Below are 25620 nucleotides of genomic sequence, written 5' to 3'. Positions count from 1 at the left end.
GGTCCACAGTACCCCATGCTTATCTCCCTGCGATAGAATTGGTCCACAGTACACCATGCTTATCACCCTGTGATAGAATTGGTCTACAGTACCCCATGCTTATCTCACTGGTATGCGATTTATGTATGTTCTCCACAGACTTTATATTGTGTTTGCAATGACCAGATGTTATAAACAATTATCAATTGTATGTAAGTATTTAACAGTTAATTTAGTGTATCTTTTTCAGTTTTAATCCATCAAAAGTATAGCGATCGGGCAAATGTAAATATGTTTCAGCTATACTTCGTATGTTTTCTTAATTGTTCTATATTTCTTTGTCTCCGGTCGGTCGCATTTGTAAACTGAGAAATGGTCGGTTTGTTGGTTGGTTGGTTGTTTAACGCCGCACTCAGCAATATTCCAGCTATATGACGGTGGTCTGTAAATAATCGAGTCTGGACCAGACAATCCAGTGTCTGATATCATGAGCATCGATCCACGCAATTGGGATACGATGACATGCATCAACCAAGTCAGCGAGCTTGACCACCCGATCCCGTTAGTCGCCTTTTACGACAAGCATAGTCACCTTTTACATAGTCACCTTTGCTGAAGACCTATTCTACCCCGTAATCTTCACGGGTCTGAGAAATGGTAGAATGGTACTTTACTTTATTACACGTTTTCTTTTTCTTTTTCATGTGGGAGTTTCTATCTTTGTTAAGAATAGGCATTTATTAACGTTTTATTTTTGCCTGTATTTTAACACCGTTTGATATATAACAACCGGTCCCATTCCGCCCTTTTATTTTACTACCTTTTATGATTGAAGCATAAATGTGTGATCGTCCCAAGTCTATTCCTGATTCTCTTTGAAACGGAAATGTTTGTTAGATTATAGAAAAGAGCTGGGATGTTCTTCCAACATCTAAATGTCCATCTGAGACTGGAACGCATTGCCTCTTTTAGTCAAACAGTAAATTCTGTAAAACCTATTTCAGCTTTTAGGTACATCAAAGTAAGAGAGCCGTGTGGCATTGCCATGTGAAGAACGTGCACAATACTCGCTGAACTCTCTATTCATTCACTGTTGCTTGTCGCTGCTCGAGCAGAAACACACAGCCTCATTTGATCGATCGTTTACAAATGGACTTTTTGTGTTGACAGCGATTTTAGGAGAGCTTCACTGCTTTCGTGCACTAGTTTGATTGCTTGTCAATCTGTTTCAGAAAATAATCATCCGATAAATTTCCATAACAACAAAGCTTAAATATTTTCGGATTACTGTTTTTCTCATCCTTGAAAGAATAGTTAAAAAACGGGACAAACAACAATACCTCGGACGAGAGACTGGAAGAGGTACGGTCAAAGGGAAGTAACTCTACATCACCAGCGCCGTTGCTTTTTGTAAATGTGTTAATGAGCAAAACGAGCTCGAAGCCATTTCTGTGTGTTCTGTCATATTTAAAGTAAAAATATTACCGCGGAATAGTTTCACGAGTGCTGTTTGAGAAAAGGATGATTTGACGGCTCAGCTGTGAGTGTATGAGAAATTATAGCAATCATCACTAAGATTTTGGTTTGGTTTGGTTTGTTGTTTAACGCCCCACTCAGCAATATTCCAGCTATATGACGGCGGTCTTTAAAATAATCGAGTCTGGACCAGACAATCCAGTGATTGATATCATGAGCAATTGGAATCGATGACCTGCATGAACCAAGTCAGCGAGCCTGACCACCCGATCCCGTTAGTCGCCTTTTACGACAAGCATAGTCACCTTTTATGGCAAGCATGGGTTGCTGAAGACCTATTCTACCCCGGATCTTCACGGGCACTTAGAAACAAACAAGAAAGGATCTTGTTATAGAAGCGATGACAAACTGATATCGACAATTTTGCAAGTTGGTGCAATGTTTTATAAAATATAAAAATGTCTCGAAAATGTGGTGGCTGTAAGAAGATGAACTTTTGACCTGATGCACTATTTAAACGGCATCAGACCGGATGATAGACTAACTTATTTTAAGATGTGCAAATCACAGACAAAATGACATACAATACCGGACTAAGGACACCGAGGCAATCGCTACTCCCCTTATAACGGTCACAGGGGCGATCGGGTAGCCTAGTGGTTAAAGCGTTCGCTCGTCACGCCGAAGACCCGGGTTCGATTCCCGACATGGGTACAATGTGTGAAGCCCATTTGCGGTGTCCCCCGCCGTGATATTGCTGGAATATTACTAAAAGTGGCGTAAAACCATACTCACTCACTATAACGGTCACCTCGGTTAAGCGGACAACCACATCTGCTCCTCTGCTGACTTGAGTATCATGATCGTATTATCTATGTCGTATATTTCTCAGACCAATTTTGATGATTATTCGTGGTTCTGAGTTAATTTGTAAATTGACCAATTTGTTTATCATATATTTGTTGTCAATGGTAGAAGATCATCTTATACTCAACATACAAACCAAAAGAAGAAAAAGGCATGCATTCGAGTTAACATGATGTTGTTTATGCCCCGATCAGCAAACGCGTCAAGTCACGACGTCTCCTGGCTGTCAATTATGACTCACAAAAATAGTATCCTCGATTATCCAGATTATTATATCTCCATTATATATCTATTCAGGTAAATTTTGGATATATTCGCCACCATAGCTTAGTTTCGGAAGTGACGTCACCACCATTCCTTTCAGCAGAGATTTTCTCTCGCTCATTGGAGTAATTTGATTGGTCGGTTGTATTAAACGTCGTGTCATTGGAATCAGGCTCAAAACGAAGCTGACCCGTGAAGATCCGGGGTAGAGGTTTTCAGCAACCCATGCTTGCCGTAAAAAGCGACTATGCTTGTCGTAAGAGGCGACTAACGGCACCGGGTGGTCAGGCCTGCAGACTTGGTTGATGCATGTCATCGTATTCCAATTGCGTGGATCGATGCTCATGATATCAGACACTGGATTGTCTGGTCCAGACTCGATTATTTACATACCGCCGTCATATAGCAGGAATATTGCTGAGTGCGGCGTTAAAGAACAAACAAACTCACATCAAACAAAATGAAGCCGTGGTAACGAATGAGGTGTGGGTATTTATCAAAATAAAATTGACAATAAGACTCAGATAATCGAAGATGTATACACATTCTATTCGGGGTATCTGAGAACGACAGAAACAACGACAATACTGGAGATCTACCAAGATGAAATCACCATCTTTAAGTTTAATAATCACAACCGAACTGTAGACAAAATGTTTGTCAAAACGTATTTCTTATTTACCTGTCATAAAATCCATAACCGTTATAACGTACAAACCATGACCAAAGCCTGGCTAATAAATGTTTAATAAAAAAAAAAAAAAAAGTCTAAAAAACTCCAAACACAATTTCATCTGTCAGTCATATGTCAGTCTGTCGATTATCCAGTGTTTTATTGAAAACATAGATATACATGTAATATACTGTATAATCGAGGATTTCATGTGGATTTTATTTCCCCCGCATCTTTGAATTTATAATTAGGTGCCTGGTACTCCATTTCGTTCGGGTTGACGATCGGTTGATGACAATGTGTGGTTTGATTGTGTATTATATTTCACTGATGGCGTGGGGAGATGCTGTAATAGGCTTTGTTTAGACCCGACATTTGTAACAGTCGTGATAATGGCGGCTTGATGGATATTTTATTAGCGCTTCTATTTTCCATTACCTCATCCTTTTACTGACATATTGTTTAATCATTTATGACCATTGTCTAAATAATAAAATATTTATGTTCGATAAAATATGCTTCAAACATAACTACATGTATGTTAAATACGCAGAATACTTGAACTTGGTCTGTCATGGATTGGGCGTCGTCAGCTTCGCGTCAGCCGAGGCGATTACAGTCAAAGGGAGGCAACTCTAACTATTACAACAGTGTCGTCATCAAGTACAGAACACTGGATTGTCTGGTCCAGACTCTATTATTTATGTGTCGATGTCATATAGCTGAGTTCGGCGTTAAACAAACAAACAAACAAACAAACAAACATGCAAACACACGTTCCTGATCAGAAGAGATACAAGCGCGCCTCGTGAATGTGAGAGTCTAGAAACTGAAGATCAGGTGCTCACACTGTGCGTGCTCTGAATGCTTGTCGTAAGAGGCGACTAACGGCACCGGGTGGTCAAGCTCGCTGACTTGGTTGAAGCATGTCATCAATCCCAATTGCGTGGATCGATGCTCATGATATCAACCACTGGACTGTCTGGTCCAGACTCGATTATTTACAGACCGCCGTCATATAGTTGGAGTATTCCTGAGTGCGGCGTAAAACAACAAACCAACCAAATCTGAATGAGTGATCGTGCCCCGGTGGCATGGGTCGGTGCTCTCAGAGACTTATAGACAGGGGGTAAGCGCCGGAAACCGGAAATTGGTAGATAGCTCGCTAGTTGATATTTTGAGCTAAATCTAACTAATATAGTTCGCCGAAGAGCTTCCGGACCATAACCTTAAAAGTATTTAAATCCAACTCAATAGAAAATTGAATAATTATATCTATACTTTTGATGTTATTTAGCGGGTCGGGTCGGTCGGCTAGCCTAGTGGTTAAAGCGTTCGCTCGTCGCGCCGAAGACCCGGGTTTGATTCCCGACATGGGTACAATGTGTGAACCCATTTCTGGTGTCTCCCGCCGTGATATTGCTGGAATATTGCTATCAGCGGCGTAAAACCATACTCACTCACTTTAGCACAAAGAGACGAGTCGAAAACTAAATATTTTTCAGGGCGAAAACGACATTATTATTTATATACCAGCGCACTTTTGTGTCAGTTTTCAGATTATCATAGGGCTATTTTAGAATTTGTATCTATGTATAACCTTTGTGTGGTGTATATATTCTGAGTTACGTAACAAAACAAAATCTGTACGAGTTGATGTTAGCTGTGAGAACAGATGTACAGTCAAGGTTGTTGGAATAATGCTGTCTCGGTCGTTAGCTGATAGAGAGTCTCACCCGAGTGTCTTTTGATATCAAATATATCAACACGAGTTGAAACAAGCCTCGGAGTTTTTGCCCTTTTATCAAAAGACACGAGGGTGAGATTTTATTTATCATCCAACATCATTCTTCCAACTTTTTCGGTTTGAAGACAGCAATAAGCAGTGTCTCAGCGTAAAGAAGTACTGCTAACAGTTTCAGTAGCAGAGCCATTGGTAATGTCATTTGATTGTGTCGTCATGTAACAGTGACGTCACAATGGTTTGCTAAGCATTGTGATGCAATTTCATTATTACCCACGTGGTGAAGCTTCAGGTGGTTAGATAAGCTGGTTCCCGGCTCCCTATGCGCGTCGTCAACTTACGCCAAGCTATATTGTGATATTGGAGACGGGGCCCAGCTTACGACTCGTGACCCTCTCGTGGCCATTTTTGCGACCGGGTTCCGTCTTAGCGCAAACAGGCATTCCTAAAACAGTTGTCAACTCATTGCGTTATGGTTCATAAATACTTCCCCATATATTATATATATTTCAGATGCAATTTATAGCACATCTAGTCAGGCGGAATTATACAGTATGGTGGAACACATTTGACTGTGTCTTGGGTAAAATTTTAGATGCAAGACATATGTAAAATCAAAAATTATTTCTGAGGGATTCTTTGACGAAGAACTTGAAATCATACGCGCATTCTGATTGGTTTGTCGTATTTTCGCACATAACATTCATCGATAGGGGGGCGAGTCTTCTTGCAGGTTACGGAAAGGGGCGAGTGGTTCTTGCAGGTTACGGAAAGGGGCGAGTGGTGACGAATGTGGATAACCATGACTTCTGTCACACCGGAACTACTTTTTTCATTCATAAAATATTCGGGAGACGTCATTCGCTTGCTCAACTACAAAGCAGAACTAAAGAAATCTCACGAAAGCGAGAGACATTTACACACACTTTGTTAAACCAAACAAGATCGTCACACGCATTGAATTTGCTTTGCATTCTATATTAGTTATGCATGGAGCAACTGCAGTCATTATATAATCGAGCCATGCAGATCCGTATGCAATGTCTACCGATGGATCGAGGGTACCAATGAGCGTCACGCACACGACCACTTTCAATTTGATATAGTAAAAGGTTAAGCGTGGTGAAATGAAGTCAGTTTAAACTATCTGGACAGATATCGGTCGATGCTCCGGTTGTGCCACCACTGTCGCCATTCGAAGCGTATTTTGTGGCATAGCTTCCGGAGGTGTTTGTTCATGAATGAACATGCACGACAGCACGACCAGATCACTAAAAGTGAACATTTCCGATACAAATCATTCGAAAACTCCGTAAAAGTGTGCCTGACTTTTGGTTATGTGATCCAAAACATGCAAAATGTGAACAATAACATTCCCTATCTCAAGCGTAAAACGCTGTTAGTAGATCACGGTTGTCTTTTCTTATTCCGGTGGTGACCTTGCCCTTCTTTCGAAACTGTCGCTGACACGCACATTCGTCACCACTCGCCCCTTTCCGTAACCTGCAATTCGGCTTGTCCGGGAATAACACGAGTTGGTCACGAATGATGGTGTCTCGTGACTTAAGTCTGCGGACACCTACGAATGATCCAGATGCCATTTGGCACATACGTCCCATTCCGTAATCTACAAGATACCGAATGGTGAGGAATGAGCCGATATGGCGCGAACTGAAAACTTCTCCAGGCGTCAGACGTCGAACTCGCGAGTACGCATGAATGATATATGGTATTTAATAATTCGTCGGGTGATTTTTGTGACAGAAAAGTGTGGTAGGGAACACTGTAAGGATGATGTAGATAATAGTAAGGAACGAGGGAGGCATGAGCATGGCTGGTGACCACGCAACGGTGAGTTCGCTTTTGAGTCAGTCCTGAAAAATGAAGCATGTGAAAGTGGCATGTGTGAATGTTCCAAGACAGTTTCCAGTGGCCAAAATATTCGACACAAAACCATTTCATCCTTTTAATTCGACGTTTTTGTGTGAAGAATATCAGGAGCCGCTGTAAAATCTATAATAGCCACTAAACGGGTACCTAACCCATCGTAAAGGGGTGATTGATCGTAAAGCGGATCCAAGGTCTAAGGATAGAGTTCTGGGTAATCTACCCTAACACTGGCGACTTGGATGTATTCAGCGCCAATATAATATCCCTAATAAACTGCTTTCTTTTGCATGATAATGAAAATTGATCAACCGAAAAAATATATATATATTAGTTCCCATTTATAACCATTTTTGCCTCATTAATTACCAGAAAAACGAAATGAAAATATATATATATATAAACAAAATGTGCTATCGTAAACTAGCGTTTGCTCTAAAATGCGCCGTCGCAAACAAACATTCAAAACTCTCAACATCGCTGGACGTATTCAATGACATTGCGTGTAGAGATGATAGATCACTGGGAGGAGCTTATGCACACTCGATGACCCCTGACGTCACAGGGCATTGTTTCGCCGGTATGACTGGCAACACAACACTAATACTACAAATTACGTCATGGGTATTGTCACGTGTTTGAAAAGTCTGTGGTACTGTATTCTAAAGGTAGGCCGACATTCTTCCAAAAGGATCTTGAGCGTCGGTGCTGTAATGTTTCCTATGTTGTGAATGCGTATGCATAAAAATGTCAACAATACCCATGTTTGGGCATTTATCAATATTCATGCGCAACCAGATTTTGCAACCGGTTTCAGTTTGGTCTGTCAACGAACAAATGTTATTATGTATTTATTCCTAATGCAGGATATTTACCATCCTCAAACACGCTCGCGTGATAACCTCTATATCTCACCCATGCGATATCTCCTGTTGGGGCCAGTTTTGGATGATAACGTTGATTTGAACAGACTTAAACAGAAGGGAAATTGATGAAAACAGTTCCTGTTGAGGACATTTTCGGTCGTAGTGTTTGTCAATTTTTTCCTTCCTTATTTCAACTACCTTCTTTAGGTCGCAAATTTCCTCATGTGGCGTTAACCTTCAACACACTCACACTCGTGTTTATAACTAGCGACGAAAACACCTCCTTAAACGTAAAAAAACCCCGAATGTTGTAACCTTGATCAAATAACTTTTTGTTGTATGGCGTTCTTTGAAATCATCTTCCTAAGACAGGGTGTTAACTGACTACAAAAATCTAGTTTCATTTACTTCAAAATAGGGGCGGTCGGGTAGCCTAGTGGTTAAAGCGTTCGCTCGTCACGCCGAAGACCCGGGTTCGATTCCCGACATGGGTACAATGTGTGAAGCCCATTTCTGGTGTCCCCCGCCGTGATATTGCTGGAATAGTGCTAAAAGCGGCGTAAAACCACACTCACTCACTCACTACTTCAAAATATTAGGTAAAAGGGCTAAAACACTCTGCTCCATGTCTTCAGGTGAAATAAAATACTTGGTAAAATGGTAATTGCTACCTACCAACTTTGTTTTTTCGCATGGACAGCACTTAACCCCCGTTGATATACAAGTCGCCGTGATATAGTTAAACTATTGCTGACTGCGGCATTAAACAACATTCACTCACTGATACAGTATCGACTATTGTTTGATATCGCAATAAATCATAAATATAACAAAACTAACGTTTCTTAACGGGATCAGGTTATCAGGCTCTGCTGGACCCGTGAAGATCCGGTTTAGAATTGCTCTTCAGCAACTCATGCTTGTCGTAAGAGGCGACTAACGGGATAGGGTGGTCAGGCTCTATGACTTGGTTGATGTATGTCATCGTATCCCAACACACACACGCACGCACGCACGCACGCGCGCGCACAAGCACACAGTCACCTCACCAACTCTGCGCCTACTGAGATATTTGATACGTTTTCGCTTCTCGATCTCATCTCTTTTTGTGAAGAAGGGGCAATCAAATGTTTCAAATTTAGTCTCGTGTTCGCATGTATTTCATGATTTACGGTTCACTGTGTTTAAAGCATTGTCATCGTCACAGGGAAAATGTAGCCAGGCGGCAGCTACCATTCATTCCGTGAAGGTCATACATGCACTGCGATATATATTGCCGTTCTTGAAAGGGTTTAATCATCAGCGGTTTAATCATCACTCGACAGTCGATGTACACGCGTGACTCTACTCGACTCAACTAATTCCCTGAAAAAAACCCACCCACTGTGGTACATGAGATACACTTATATACAATTTTCAATGCGTACACAATGGCAGCATTTACTACGAGTAATGAAAATAGGGTACGTAGACCTTTTGATTTCTCTCTCTCTCCTTCTCTCTCTGTGTGTGTGTGTGTGTGTGTGTGAGAGAGAGAGTGAGTGAGTGAGAGACAGAGAGACAACACAGCTCATAATTTTGCGAAAATAAAAAACTCAGCCTCCGTCTGCTTGAAAAGAAAATCTCATCCTCAAAATACAGAATATTTCGTGAGCAAAGCAATATATCGAGACATGAGCATGATATTGACAGTATGTCTGTAGCACTTATCTATTAATAATCATTTCAAATCTCCCATTTCAAGATGCCGTATCGTGCATGTCACTCAGTCGTATCCATGGACAAGGTAATGATTTCACTTGTCCTGCTGTGATATGACTGAAACAGTTGTTGGCTGTAATGAGAAACGACCATTAAGCACCATTTACCCTTACTTCAGAAAAACTACAACATAAACATACTTGTATTGTCAAAAGACATGAATTATATATCAACATCATTACAAGTTAGGGGGCGGTCGGGTAGCCCAGTGGTTAAAGCGTTCGCTCGTCACGCCGAAGACCCGGGTTCGATTCGCGACATGGGTACAAAGTTTGAAGCCCAATTCTGGTGTCCCCCGCTGTGATATTGCTGGAATATTGCTAAAAGCGTCGTAAAACCATACTCACTCACTCACTCATTACAAGTTATGCCATGAATGAGAGCAAAAGAGAAGGTACCGTGTCCACAGTTTGGAGGATGGGGTCAGTTGTTCAGTATTCGATCAACCATCAAGACTGACATCAGCTCTTGAAACTCTGATCTGTCTTGCCTTGGCTACAGATGCCGTAAAAGAGGATAAATGATGCCGAATTGAAGGACCAAAGATACCGCATTGACAGGACTAAAGATGCTGCGTTGACTGGGCTAAGACCTATTGGTGCCACACTGACAGGGCTACAGATGCTGCCACCTCCAAACGGCTCGACACCTTGAATGCAACAATGTTCTGCTTTTCGGAGGTTGACACAAACACGTACGATTGCCCGGTATATGGACCAAACCTGTCCTGCAATAATGGGAGATCGCCGCATACATCATAACGCTGCCCCCACCGAACCTGTTCACTTCCTGTATACGCAGTTTCCGGCGTAACGTTCTACCCGACGTCTGTTGACCGTGCTCTTCCATCCCCTCGACGGAGGAGAAATCTTGTTTCGTCGCTGAACCAGACATCTCTCCAACGCAGTTGAGGCAATACCATGTGTTGACGACACCAATGCAGTCGTTGTTGACGATGTTGTCGACTCAATATGACGCGTCGAAAAGGACGGTCGTATACCTGCTGCTCTTAAACGGTTTCGCACGGTCCGGTCGGAGATTCTGCGCTGTCCGTGTATTTGCGATGCGGTCTTGGGCGGGGTTGGTTACTCTTAAAAAATTGGTCGTCCCGACCTTGGTCGATCACGTGTTGACCCAGGCTGTTGAAACAGATCCCATAGTCGTGCTGGGCGCTACATTGAAAACCCTGGCTTCAGCTGATCGGGATTTCCCTTCCTGCAAGCGGTCTATGACGTTGTTTCTTTGCACTTCTGATAATCTTGGCATGTTGTTGAACTGTCACTGTTCGATAGACCCAGATGCCAGGCAATCAAAAGTGCGTGCAGCTCCGTGGCCCTTTTGTTAATGCACTGGGTGCGTTTTTCCGAATCGTACGTGTTTCCCGACTAATGGCTTGCATGACCTTCTTGTGATCATTTTGATCCGGGAAATTAATTAACCCACAAGTATATACAAATGTATTTACAATCGTCTCCCAAACAGTGGAGACATGTTGTTTGCTTTTGTTAACAGTTGGTTCTGTTAAATATAAATTCAAGGTCCCTTACTGGGACTAGTTTCCCCTGTTGCCCATCTGACAACAGTCTGACCTAACCAAGATCAGCTTTGAGCCAAGCCCAACAAACATCCCTTACCGGGATTAATGGATATGTTGCCCCTTTGACAACCCAGGCTAGACTGATTAGTGCATGTATTTTGAAGCCACAGTTGGACTTCGAATCACGGATTTCACGTGCGTTTTTCCGCGAAGCATTTTACGTTTTTAGTCTTGTTTTTTACTCCAGAAACGGGTGTTCTCCAACCCATCTGTCACTGACACTATAACACATTAAACCTCTTCATTTTGCACCTCTTGGTTCGCTTATTTTGCTTTTATGGCTAAAAATATCCGTATTGCGTTTCTTATTTTGAAGAGTATATTTTGTGTTAATTTGCAGTGCGTTAACTATGCTTTCTATATGCAGTATTATTCACTTGTAAATGAATGGAGTCAGTTGATTTCGAAGGCCCAAAGGTATCACACGTGCACATGTCATTGGAGGGTATACACTCAACATTAATCCTGACCCAAATGTCGTTATATTGAGAGAACAAGTAATATATCAACAGATAAGATGATCATATCAGCTTTCATATACTAAAGATCAAACGAAACAAGTATCATACTTGTCCACTTCATTGCATTATCTTGATGAGTGGCTTCAAGTAAAATGACCCGGCATACACATATACATTATCTACACTTGCCTCCACAGGAGATGTCGCTTGGTTGAGATGTACAGATTACATACTTACAGCATATGAGTCAAACTGATTTTACGAAACGAGTGTCAGAATTCTTGTATTTCCCGAGCGAGAGCGATGGTAATACATGCATGACACCTTACACGAGATTCGTAAAGTCAGTAAGAGGCACATGCGAGTGTTATAATTTCCTTATTACCCACCAGCGAAGATCCGGGTGAGAATAGGTCTTCCGCATCCCATGCTTACCGCAAAAGGTGACTTTGTAAAAAAGTTTCTAGCAGGTACTGCGGCTGTATGAGGTGAGGTGAGGTGAAATGGGGTTTAACGTCGCGTCCAAGATTATTGCACTTATATAGCGACGTGCATGTACATGTGTGTGTTTGTGTGGCTGCTTGTACTAGTCCGGACTGATGCAGATTTATAGTGCTAGCACACTGAGATACCATGCCGCAGTTTAACATGAATACCCCACTCAGGCACAGTATACTGACTCCGAGCCGACCAGTCCTTGTTTTAGCCCCTTAATGCAAAGCGCCAGACAGGGTAACAACAAGTACCATCTTTTAACGCCTTTTGGTATGACGCGGCTGGGGATCGAACCCCGGACCTTCCGCTCTCCGGGCGGACGCTCTACCACTAGACCACGGAGGCGGTCTTTCGGCTGTATGAACACAACGGAGGTGATGTTCAGGCCACGATGACGTCACCGTAGGCACATCCGTCTTCTACACCCAGATTGTAGTGTTTGCCCTCTCCATCCTTGTACTTGCTGGTCACTGTACGGTATCAGCCATGCTCGCCCTGAAAAAAGCAGAAAGAGTTTAAGTGAGCCACAGAACATGGCTTTTCCTTCGAAGAGAAATTGATTTTTCCTCAGGTAAACATAATTGACACAAGAGTCGAAAGCTCACCTTTAAATAAATCAAGCTACAGTCCATTTGTGAAAATCCGTGTTAGAATAGGTCTTCAGTAACCCATTCTTGTCGTAAAAGACTAACGGTTTCGGATGGTCAGGCTCGCTGACTTGGTTGATGCATGTAATCGTATCTCGATTGCGTGGATCGATGCTCATGCTATCAATCACTGCATTGTCTGGTCCAGACTCGATTATTTACAGATCGCCGTCATATAGCAGGAATATTGCTGAGTGTGGACTAAACAACAAACAAATCTTTATTACCCAGTATTTCTTGGTTCTTTTGAGCTCCACTTTAGAAAAATCAGAGACCAAATATCGGTATATGATCCCTGGAAAAATGCACTGATCACGACCACAATCTCAGAAAACCACAATTGTCGAAAAACAGTCTTCAGCTATGACTTCGTTTCTAGTGTGACGTCATTCTGACCTTACGTCACACTAACATTTGAATGACATCGACAATGGCATCTGGAGGACCTAAACAAAACACTGATTAGCGGGAGGGGTATTTTCACTAGAGCAAATACAATTTTTATGAACTCGGTAATTTCTACTTGACTAATAGGCCAGATTTAGAGCCAAAAGTGGGGGAACCCAAAACAAATTGCAGCAGAAACAAATTGTTTTGTTTTTAGGTCAGAAATACCTGTATTCACATACAAAACGTCTTAAGATATCTTAGGTGGGAAAATCAAGGTTAATTATGAACATGCCAACACTTTAAAAAAAATCATAAACTGTTTTTTTAAATATTTTTTAAAGAAATATCTTGAAACTTTGTATTTTTAAGCAATATGTCTAGTGAAAGGTTATAATTTTATCTTTATATTGATATAAATCTGAAAATGTTAATTTAAAACAGTAAAAAATATTTAAGATTTATATGCAATTTTGTACCCATTTTGACATCGATGGATGGATACATTTCTAGCCCTACACGAGCAATGCGAGCACCTTGGAGTGAAATTGCATCATAATGATTTTCCTACCATTGTGACGTCATTAGTTACCACTGCGTCACAATGAAATAGCATCACTAATTTCTCTGCTACTGAAGCCGGCTCGCTGTACTTTTCACACGCAACATTTGACGATAAAAGTGTACAAAAAGACACGCGGGTGAGATTCGCTATGTATGTATTCATAGTTCATACTTCATTCGGCCCACATGATTTCTTTCGTATAATTTTTTTTTTCGGAAAGGACCGTAAGCCTGTTTGACACAGAATATTTTTTCCGGTCTGGCTCCAAGACATACAATTTCACTAAAATGCAAGAGCAAAACAATTTGAGTGTGGTGTGTGCGTGTGGTTTGTGTATGATGTGTGTGTGTGTGGTGTTTGTTTGTGTCTATGTGTGCTACTCTCTCTCTCTCTGTGTGTGTGTGTGTGTGTGTGTGTGCGTGCGTGCGTGCCTATTAATATCCATCCCCTTCTCTTTCTTAAAACGAAAAGTTACCTAGTTTCAGTACATTCCGGAGATATATAAGCCTTACATTGACTCAGTGTGATATTGTAACTATGCCGTTAACGATATTTATCATCCAACACTGGCTCCCATAGGAGATATATAGAATACTAAAAGAGCTCCCGTGTAATACCAATTTTATGAAACGAGTGAATAGCGAGCGAAAGCGAGTCAGATACCATAGCGAGTCAGATACCATAACTATTCACGAGTTTCATAAAATTGGTTTTACACGGGAGCGAGTTTAGTATTTTATTTATTATTGGCCATTTATAACGTTTTTAGAATTATACTGTTGAGTGTGAATAGGCTGACACCTACACGATCCATGGCATAACCCAACTGAGTTTAACACAGTAACACTTCAAATACGTCAAAAGTTGAAACGTATGAACTTAATACCATCCAACGGTCCACCTTTAGAATTCAGGCGTCCGTTCCACAAAATTATCGTAGCGTTAAGGTTATCGCAACTCATATACTTTAACTTAGACCGACTGTCGTTGCGCTACCGCACGATCGCCTTGTGGAACGGGGCCTTGCACCTCAAAGTTTACAATGACGTCACTATACCGATGACGTAATTTGTGGAATTGTGTTGCAAGATCCTACGGCGAAACAATGCCATGTGACGTCAACCTAGCAACAAGGTTGCTGGGGTCATCGAGTGTGCATAAGCTCCTCTCAGTGATCTATCATCGCCACACGCAATGTCGTTGAATAAGCCAAGGGATGTTGAGAGCTTTCAATATTTGTTCGTGAAACGTGTTCCGAGAGTACAAAAGCACGCGTTTTGGTATTACACAATGTGTAATAAAGCTGTATGTTTATTAAACGGGTGATCTCTTCACGGGCAAGTAATAAATCGCTTGGATGAGATCAAGCGATATCTACACTGTAGATATCGCTGCAATGAAATTACATCACAATGCTTTGCAGACCATTGTGACGTCACTGTTACCATGACGTCACAATCAAATGCCATCACTAATGGTTCTGCTACTGAAGCTGTTAGCAGTACTTTTTACACTTAAGACACTGCTTATTACTGTCTACAAATTGAAAAAGTTTGAGAATGATATTGGATGATAAATAAAATCTCACCCTCGTGTCTTTTGATATCAAATATACCAACACTCGTTGATAAAAGTGGCAAAAATCCTCGGCAAGCCTCGGAATGTTCCCATTTATATCAACTTGTGTTGATATATTTGACATCAAAAGACACTCGGGTGAGATTCTCTCTCTATATATATATAAAACAAATCCTCGTGAACGATCATGTCCTGCATCTAGGTCGTTGTACAGTAAGTATGAAACTATATTTAAACTCCCTATCATCATATCATTCCCATTTCACGTGACCCATCACATGGTTTGTATATATTAGGTCGACCTTATCAGGCGTATCCATCAAATTGTGACGGGGAGTGGCGAACAAAGCCGAAAATACACGAATGGTTTGTATCACGTGGTAATTCCTTGTGAGGCCCATCATGTGACTTCAGAATAAACAGCAACATGGCGAGGGAGGTTGTGGTCGTCTTAGCGTTTGTGTGTCTATCGTGTTTTGCAACTGCGTTTGAATGGAAAAGGAAAGAATATGTAGAGTTTATGGAGATAAAGGAAGCTGAAGTCCCTAAAAAGACACATAAATATTGTTTTCATCCCAAGTTCAACCAAGGAATCAAGACCGTCAAGTGAGTATGCTTCGAAGCCATAATCTATTCATACTATCTTGGTCTCTTTGTTTAACCCCCGCCCCCCAACTCTAATCATTAACCCACGGGTCCTTGAATGTGAAACGTCAATAGCGCCCCCACCCTTACCTCTGCAAAATATCGAACTTAGAAATTTGGACGACATTGCTTTAATTCATCTGTGATCAGCTAGATCTGTATAAATAATTAAATCTGTAACACTTCGTTTCAAGAAGTCTTCAACTTCCGTGTGTAGTGTTGAATTACGTCATTCGCAAGTGTTTTCTAAGAAATAAAATTTCACATTCGGGGGCTAATATCTATTTCTAGACTAGCAAGTAGTATTTTGACTTGCCCTTTGTGACGCTGGGCTCTGACTTCTGTTATTTAGGTTACCAATACCTGTTATCAAGTCTTGGCAAGAATGGCATTAGAAGTGAAACACAGAAGGAATAGAATTTGTCCATTGAGCTTCCGTATGTCCATTGCTAATCACCTATCAGTGCCAATAAACTGTTGTCTTCCTTTATTAAGTTTCCACCATGTTGTTATCTTATTACTTTTGTTATTCTTACAGGTACTGGTCACCGACCAGTTATTGCCATTTTATTCATGTTTTTTAAGTTGACTGTACCAATAACAGTTTTTGTGAAACTATGAGCAAATGCGCTTCTTTCTGTCCGTGGAATAAGGTTCAGTTGATTTCTGTTATAACGCTACGATATAGAATCAAAACAGTGGAAATAGAACCTTCCCGTTGACTTACTGTACCAGTTATCACCATTGTCTTAACAGCATGTTATACAAAGTAGAACATTTTTTTAGTATCCAGGGTATCACACTCAATTGTTTTTATACATCAAAATGAATGAGGAATGCTATTATCATGATTATCAATTTGTCGTCTGCAAACTGCCAAGAACCAATATTCCCTAAATTCGATCTACACATACTTATCCCTAACACTAAGTACTATGGATTTCGTTCTGTATACAGGCTATGCATTTATGTAAAACAGCTCAAACGGGTTTCAGAATTGTATTTTGGGGAAGAAATGACAGATAGAAAGCAATGACAGAACTGGAAACGCATCATGTTGTTTCATTTATATTTTCGCATGACTTGGTCACATGACTTTTCTAAAGTTGTATTTGAGCAAGGTGATTATGGTATTGTTTTTTAAAATTTTCTCACAAGAATCTGTTTTGTTCATTTTTGGATGAAAACCAGCAAAAGTAAAATGAGATGCGATCACGTGAGCTTAATGGGGAGTTGATGATAACTGGTCCTCAGCGATAGCATTTATTCTTTTGATGAAGGTGTAAGCATATACTCTGCTCCTCATAATAAAGAAGTTGACATCCATAAATCCTCGTCCTTGATACCTGTAACTTAATAAAGACTGACCCTGGTCTTCCATCATTTATCAAAATGTTTGTCTTCAGCAGGTTTCAATTTCAACATCATCTCTAAAGAGTTTAAGCTCCATGTGGGGGTAGATGAGTAATCCTATCTGGACATGGTTGTGATACTGATAATTTGCTGATAATTTGATTATCAGTGCAAAATTGTCTTTTTGTATGAATCCTATAATGATTTGACGTAAAATTACATCCCTGTTAAGTACTTGTACACTTATGATTATCATCAAATTAAAATTTTCACGAACATATTGTTAATTAATGTCTTTTTATTGTTGATTTCATTGAGAAAGCAACTGTTGACTCGAACTTGATAAATATTGTTATACAATTCATGCATTACTTTATTATTTCTTGTTTATGAACTTGATGCATTGAATACAATAAACCATCTTGATAGTGTTAAACAACCAACAGATGATATATTTTCAATGTTTTGGGGCGGTCGTGGAGCCTAGTGGTTAAAGCGTTCGCTTGTCACGCTGAAGACCTGGGTTTGATTCCAGACATGGGAACAATGCGTGAAGCCCATTTCTGGTGGGTGGCACCAAGATAGTGTTGGAATATTGGTAAAAGCGTCATAAAACCATACTTAATCACTATCAATGTGGTTTTTTATGTGTTTGGAACACAAGAGGGCGAGAGATCGATGAATAAATTCCCCATGTGTGTATATCTGTCTCGGTCCATTAAGTTCTAGGTTAGAATAAGTCCCTAGCAACCTCGTGGTAGTAAGAGTCTACCAAATGGATCTGGTGGTCAGACTCATTGACTTGCTCGATTGGTTGGTAGATGTTGAACGCATTCAGCAATATTCCAGCTATATGACGGCGGTCTGTAAATCCAGTCTGGGCTTGACAAGCTAGTGATTGGTATCATGAGCATCGACCTACACAATTGGGATACAATGACATCAACCAAGTCAGTAAGCCTGACCAGCCGATTCTGTTAGTCGCCTCTTACGACAAGCACAGTCCCCTTTTACAGCAAGCATAGGTTGCTGAAGACCTATTGTACCCTGGATGTTACCGGGTTGACGTGCTTGATCATACCCTGATGACATATCGATCACTGGATTGTCCGTTCCAGGCTATTTACAGACTGTGACCATCTAGAATGTCACTGAGTGCTGCGTTAAACAACAAACCAACCAAACAAATGTCTGTTTCAGGACCTACCCTCGTCCTCATGAGTACATGGACATGGCCTCCCTGCCCGAGGCTCTGGACTGGAGGAACGTGAACGGCACCAACTACTGCAGCACCACCCGGAACCAGCACATCCCACAGTGTGAGTGACGGATTAGCCCTTAAGTATTTACCTTGGAGAGAAAAATCTCCCCGGTCCAAAGCAATGAGATTTGGGGGAGTGTGATGAGATTTAGGGGAGCATGACGAGATTTAGGGGAGAGTGGCGAGATTTTGCCGATTATCAGAGATATTTCGCCCTCAGTGGAAAGTTCTGTATTTTGATTTTTACTATTTGCGACTGGAATTATGATGCGGATAATGTTTCTAGATTATGTAGATGTCTCCTCATGTATACTATTTTGAACACTGAATTATTCCACTGCAAATATATAAAAATATGTAAATCAATAATATTATTGGATAATAAGCAGTCAATTGAAAAACAATACTTATTACATTATTATGTATGTATTTTATTCTTGTCGACTTCAGAAGGATTTTAAAATACTAATTACATCTATATTTATTTCTAACTGATGTTTATTGTTCAGTGTCAATGTGGCTCTTACCCAGCAGGGAGGTGGAAATCACTTCTTGTTTGATTTTCGTTATGGGACTACAGGGATTTCTTGAATCTGTCATAGCATTAACTATGGTAATTTCAAAGAATTGGGTTTCTTTAACTTCTTTCAAACCTGGTTATAAACTTTTAGGGTACCGAGTATTAGAATGGTGGTTTTAGCAGCTGGTGGCCGCGGTAAGAATGGCTAATAAAATACAAGCTGCATGTATGTGTGATGCCTTATGCTTCAACCCGTGAAGATCCAGGGTAGAATAGGTCTTCAGCAACCCACATTTGTCGTAAGAGGCGACTAATGGGATCGGGTGGTCATGCTCGCTGACTTGGTTGATGCATGTCCTTGTATCCCAAATGTGTGGATCGATGCTCATGATATCAATCACTGGATTGTCTGGTCCAGACTTGATTATTTACAGACTGCTGTCATGTAGCTGGAATATTGCGGAGTTAAACAACCTGAAACAAACACTGGCTGGGAGGATTTCTCACTGTGTATTGGACAGTAAACAAGCAAGGCTGGGGAAATCATGACTCCCAAATTTAGAAAATGACTCTCCCCCCCCAAATATGTGTTCAGTGTTAAGACTCCCATTTTTACAAGGGGCAGCACAGTTGCCTTTGGCGCCGTGATTCACTGTGCAGAGTTGCATCCTTTGGGCACGCCAGAAACCTATGATTGTGGGTTTGAATCCCGATTCGCCCCGATTATGTTTCTAGGTTTGTCCGCACCATACCCATGTTTGTGGGTTTCATCAAGTGGTAAATGTCTGAGACATCACTTCGGCTTTCCTCCCACATTAAGCTGACACGCCATGATATAACCAGAATACTGTAAAAAGCTGCGTTAAACCCAACTCACTCAATCATTTTTACAAGGCTATGTGTAGCAATATTTCTACTGTTCAGTCGGGCATGTAGGTATACATTTCATCTATCCTGACAGGCATGTTACCAGCCACGGGATAGCAGATATTTCGTACTCTGGGCCTGAAACCACATTAACTTACCAGCAGTAGAAACAGAGTTTCTGTCCACTAGTCCTTATAATGATAACATAGCAAAACCCTTAAAAATGGCACATTTCTACTAGTCCTTTTGATACCTTAATTATTGGGAAGTTTGACATGGACAACAGGAGTTTCTAAACGCTGCTTGGGCGGTCAGGTAGCCTAGTGGTTAAAGCGTTCGCTCGTCATGCCGAAGACCCGGTTTCGAATCCCGACATGAGTAAAATCTGTGAAGCCCATTTCTGGTGTCCCCTGCCGTGATATTGCTGGAATATTGCTAATAGCGGCATAAAACCAAACTCACTCTAACGCTGCTTACTCTTAGCCTTCAATTTCAGACTGTGGTTCCTGTTGGGCTATGGGTTCTACTAGTGCTCTGGCCGACCGCATCAACATTCAGAGGAAGGGTGCCTGGCCATCCGCCTACCTGTCGGTACAGAACGTCATCGACTGTGGCAATGCAGGCTCTTGCGAGGGTGGCGGGGACCTGGGGGTGTACAGCTACGCCAACAAGAATGGTATTCCTGATGAGACTTGCAACAACTACCAAGCCAAGGACCAGAGTGAGTGATAGAGCATCCACGCTTGTTCACCACCAGCTTCAGTTCTTGTTGTAAATAACTCTACTCAGCAATATGATGTGGCCTGTCAAATTGGACCAGATGAACCAGTGATTAGTTGTGTGCAATGATTCACGTAGTAGTACACATTCTTTTCTTTTGGAAAGTTGGGGGCGGTGGAGTAGTCTAAGGGTCAAAGTGTTCGCTTGTCACACTGAAGGCCCATATTCGATTCCCCACATGGATACACTGTGTAAAGTCCATTTCTGGTGTCCCTGTGATGTTGATAAATGCAGCATTAAACTCACTCAATGCCGATATATACTGCTCAAAAGATGTTAATGAACATAAAGAATCTGGTGTTCTTTGTTTTGAGAGGGGTGGTCGGGTAGCCTAGTGGTTAAAGCGTTGACCCGGGTTCGATTCCCGAAATGGGTAAAATGTGTGAAGCCCATTTCTGGTGTCCCCCCGCCGTGATATTGCTAAAAGCGGTGTAAAACCATATTCACTCACTGTTTTGAGTAGTATGTAACTGGAATATTGCTGACAGCTGCTTTTAGCAACAGAGCCTACTGACCTTTGAGTTAGGGGTGTAACAATTCACCCCATTTTCTGGCAATACTGCCATTATACGAGTATCACATCAGCATGATCAGCTAGTCATGCATCAATAAACCAACATTCGCAGGGGGAGATTGAACAACAAAGTTATATATACACTCAGATGGGCCTGCTCCTTTCAAAAGTTACTGGCCCAAAGTAAATGTTGGAGGCCACGATTTAGAACTCCTTACCCTAAAAGGTCATTTCCTGCCCTCTGAAATCTTGGCTTGCATTTGCCTTGTTTCTTGGTTATTTTATGAGGAAATGAAAATATTATTGTACAGAACATTACAAAATGCTGGTTTCACCAAATTGATCTGTGAGCCAACCATTCACACGTCCTCATCCCCCCTAAATGTTTAAATCGAAATTACCCGATTCATACATTGTCATAAGCAGTGTTCAATTAAAAAATTAAATCTACACAGACAAGGAGGGAAATTTTGACTAACTAGACGGGCCATCTACTTTGTTTCAGCAAGCCTTTGGTAATTTTAACTGGCTACCAGTTAAATCGACCCTGATTTGTATACTACTCAACTTTAACACAAACATTTGATTGTTTTTGTATGTACGAGAGCTACTATAAGATGTACCAAGCCTCTGGTTTGTTGACTTGGGTTGCTATTCACGTCCTTTGCGTGTCGAGCTATCATGTGTCAACGTGTGTGATGGTATACAAGCGAAGTATAGAGTTGCAGCCCTGTGTTGATCTGCTTCAGAATGTGTGACGTTCAACCAGTGTGGAACCTGCACAACATTCGGGGAGTGTGCCAACATTCAGAACTATACCCGCTATAAGGTTGGCGACTTCGGCAGTGTCAAGGGCAGGGACAATATGATGGCCGAGATATCCAAGAATGGACCCATCAGGTAAAGCTTCATCCTGGATTGTCTTTGGTTTATTTATGCGCATCTTTTGTTTATTCATGCGCACTCTGCAATATTCCAGCTGTATGACGGTGGTCTGTAAACTTCCGAAATATGGAGAGACAATCCAGTGTTTGACATGATGAGCATCAATCTGCAACTGGGATACGAAGACATGCATCAACCAAGCCAGAGAGTCTGACAACTCAATCCCGTTTATCGGCTCTTACCGAAGCGTAGTGCCACCAGTGGCTATTACGAGTTATGTCCCTCCTATTAACCAATCACATGCCACCTCTCATATCACTTGCATTTGCTTCACATAATATGGTGACGGTCTGAGTGTCTTTCTTCTTGAAAGAAATCATGTGAGCACCTTGACTAAAAACGTCAGATATGTTATGTCGAGTTGCTTGAAGACATGCCTTGCAAATCCTGCAGTTGATCTAAATCTGCACATAAGCAATTTTGATGACTATGCATAGACTTGTTAGACCAACCAATATACATTCTGGCCTACATTGGCAAGGATAAAAACTGGACTTTTAAAAACTGGACTTTTAAAGTCAGTTAACTCCCTTGCCTCGGGGAAAATGGTTAGCATTAATATAAAACTGGTCCAGTCGGCGCACATGCAACCTTAAACCCTACTTCACCTCACCAGGTTAATTTTTTGTTCATTAGTAATGGTAAGAACTCGTTACGTTTCAGCTGTTCCATCATGGCCACCGACAGCCTGGAGAAGTACACTGGGGGAATATTCAAAGAGTTTCATCTTATGAGCATGGTGAGTTTATCATTGTCCATCAGGCCATACCTCATTCTCAGATGTCATAATTGTTTGGTTTGGTTGTTTTACGCCGCACTCAGCAATATTCCAGCTATATCATATCCATATGAAGGCGGTCTGTACTGTAAATAATCGAGTCTGGACCAGACTTACATCATGAACAATGATCCAAGTCAGCGAGCCTGACCACCCGATCCCGTTAGTCGCCTCTTACGGCAAGCATGGGTCTAAGAATTATTCTAGCCCGGATCTTCACGGGACTGTCACAATAGGTGGAGTGGTGATCATATTTCTGGGCATGGTTAAACAAAATATATCTGACATGGAGATCATTGATTAAGATGCGTAATTTGAAGCCAGGAAATCACTTTCATATTTTTCATTGTATGAAACAACAATTAGGTGTGTCAGTAACCTGATGGTGGATTCAATTGATTTTGATGTGTGGGCTTCACTAAAGTGGCGACACCTTCTGGCTTTCCTCCCACATCAAACAGACATGTGATATAGACAGTATTAAACAACCTCACTCTCTAACATGTAATATGTTTCAGCCTAACCATGTCATCTCGGTAGCTGGATGGGGCGTTGATAAAGCATCAGGCCTGGAGTACTGGATTGTCCGCAACTCCTGGGGAGAGCCATGGGTAACTAGACTTCTCATTCTAACGACTACTTGAGCTGGACAGCTCTGAATGGTTTTTACCCATGCAAGGATGTCATGATGAGCTAGGTCACCTAACGATGAGAGTGTGTGACCTACTTGATTGTGATTGGGTTATCAGGCTGTCATCATATCAACATTGTGTCAGTCCGGACAAGCAATCCAGTGCATGTTTACAGACTGCTGGAATATAGCTGCCAGTATGTCTGAAAGTGGTATAAAAAAAATACTCATGTAATAGCTTTATTTATTTACCTCAGAGGACAATTGTTTCTTTGTTGTTTGACGCCACACTCAGCAATATTCCATCTGTATGGCGGCATGTAAATAATCAAGTCTGGACTGAAAATCCAGTGATTGACATCATGAGCATCGATCTAGGCAATTAGAATACAATTACATGCATCAACCAAGTCAGTGAGCCTGACTTTCCGAAACCGTTAGTTGTCTTTCACGGCAAGAATGGGTTGCTGAAGACCTATTTTAACACAGATTTTCCCAAATGGACTTTAGCTTGATTTATTCACAAGTGAGCTTTCGACTCTTGTGACTGTCAATTTTGTTCATACGATTAGTTTCTCTTCCAAGGTAAAGCCATGTGGCTCACTAACTCTTTCTGCTTTTTCAGGGCGAGCATGGCTGGTACCGTACAGTGACCAGCAAGTACAAGGATGGAGAGGGCAAACACTACAATCTGGGTATAGAAGACGGATGTGCCTACGGTGACGTCATCGTGGCCTGAACATCACCCCCGTTGTGTTCATACAGCCGCAGTACTTGCTAGAAACTATTTTACACCTGCTACGTTTTTAAGATGTTTTTGTAACTATTCCACATTGTCTTACTATCACATTTTTATTGAAGATTTTTTAGAAGGCATTCCTGAATATTTGAAATCTGCTACTGCTGTGATATTAAAGGTTTACCAGTTTCGTGTGTATTTTGTTCATCATTTGCCTGGTTTAAAAGCCAGGGTTTCATAATGAAGGAAAGTTGCTAGGATTTGTGCACAAATTTGATATTTTTAAAAGCCCTTTTAGATCAATTAAGAAACAATTCAGCAACTACTTCAGGGCCATATATATCCTCCTTTCAAGGAACGTGAAAGGACACATTAAAGTAGCGCTGTTACTATCAAAGCATGGGAGGGATTGATAGTCATAATGTCCTGGTAATTATGAAACTAATTTGAAGGGAAATGAACCACAAATAATTTTATTGCCGTGATATTCAAGTGACCTTATTTAATGAATAACTTCCGGTTATGTCATGTGTACCTACCACTGCACTAAAGTGTGACAATAGTTATTTCAGATGTCTAAAATAAAGTTGAGGGGTGATTGATAAGTATTGAGCTTCACATTGAAATGTGTTGTAGACATGACGTGTTAAGAGGTATATCCACAAAAATTGTCAATTGAGCAAATTGCTTTCCTTAAATGAAGTTGGTTTCGGTGACTTTTGATAGACCATCCTGAGGAATGTACATTGATCAAGTACTTGCAGAAAAAGGGCTTTACGCCAAAAGCAGATACGAACACTAGGGAAGGATTCCCTTTTCTTTGCCATCATGAAGAGGTGGGCAGGAGAGACAGATTCCATTATCAAAGACTTTGGCAATGAAGAAAGTATCAGCTACTTGATAACCTAGCTGTTAGAAGCTGATTCAGAAAGGTTCTTGCAACAATTTGTTTCTATGGTGGTGGGTGAAATGAGGTTTAACATTGCGTTCTGTGCATGTGCACACTTGTTGGGATTAATGCCGATTTATTAGTGCTAGACCACTGAGATACCATGCAGCAGTTTAACATGAATACCCCACTCAGACAGTGCAATCCTCATTTTTAGTCCCTTAATGCAGAGCGCCATGATGAAAACTTTCACCACATTGTTCTTGGATGCCCCAGGTGTCAGCATTGAGGCCTTCTGAAAGGGTGCACCGTGTGGCAATTACAAGAAGCTGCACCTTTGTGGCAAGACAAAGAGGCATGGGTAGCCATGCTCTTCCACCAGCACAATGTGCCAGTGCACAAATAAGTCATTGCCACATGTGTCCTTTGAACTGCTTTAGCACCCACCTTA

General features: G+C 41.2%; 1 protein-coding gene across 1 annotated transcript; it reads left to right on the top strand.

The window, feature by feature from the left end:
* Nucleotides 1–15645: 15645 nt before the first annotated feature.
* LOC139454053 (cathepsin Z-like) lies at nt 15646–24460 on the top strand. The gene is made up of 7 exons (XM_071235542.1): nt 15646–15853; nt 18446–18564; nt 20390–20614; nt 21937–22087; nt 22796–22871; nt 23429–23521; nt 24167–24460. Exons 1-7 carry the CDS (start codon nt 15675–15677, stop codon nt 24278–24280), a joined length of 957 nt encoding a protein of 318 aa, XP_071091643.1. The 5' UTR covers nt 15646–15674; the 3' UTR covers nt 24281–24460.
* The last annotated feature ends 1160 nt before the right edge of the window (nt 24461–25620 follow it).

Source organism: Haliotis cracherodii, unplaced genomic scaffold (genome assembly GCF_022045235.1).
Source record: "Haliotis cracherodii isolate W230 unplaced genomic scaffold, xgHalCrac1.p SCAF_10, whole genome shotgun sequence".
Taxonomy (NCBI): Eukaryota; Metazoa; Mollusca; class Gastropoda; order Lepetellida; family Haliotidae; genus Haliotis; species Haliotis cracherodii.
The sequence above is the reverse complement of the archived record's forward strand: the minus strand, read 5'-3'. Positions and strand labels throughout refer to the sequence as shown.

What these genes read in the sequence shown, in the direction of transcription:
- LOC139454053 (XM_071235542.1), top strand. Translation starts at nt 15,675, where the DNA reads ATGGCGAGGGAGGTTGTGGTCGTCTTAGCGTTTGTGTGTCTATCGTGT. An exon ending in CAAGGAATCAAGACCGTCAA is followed by an intron (nt 15,854 to 18,445) that starts GTGAGTATGCTT and finishes TGTCTGTTTCAG; the next exon opens with GACCTACCCTCGTCCTCATG. An exon ending in ACTCCTGGGGAGAGCCATGG is followed by an intron (nt 23,522 to 24,166) that starts GTAACTAGACTT and finishes CTGCTTTTTCAG; the next exon opens with GGCGAGCATGGCTGGTACCG.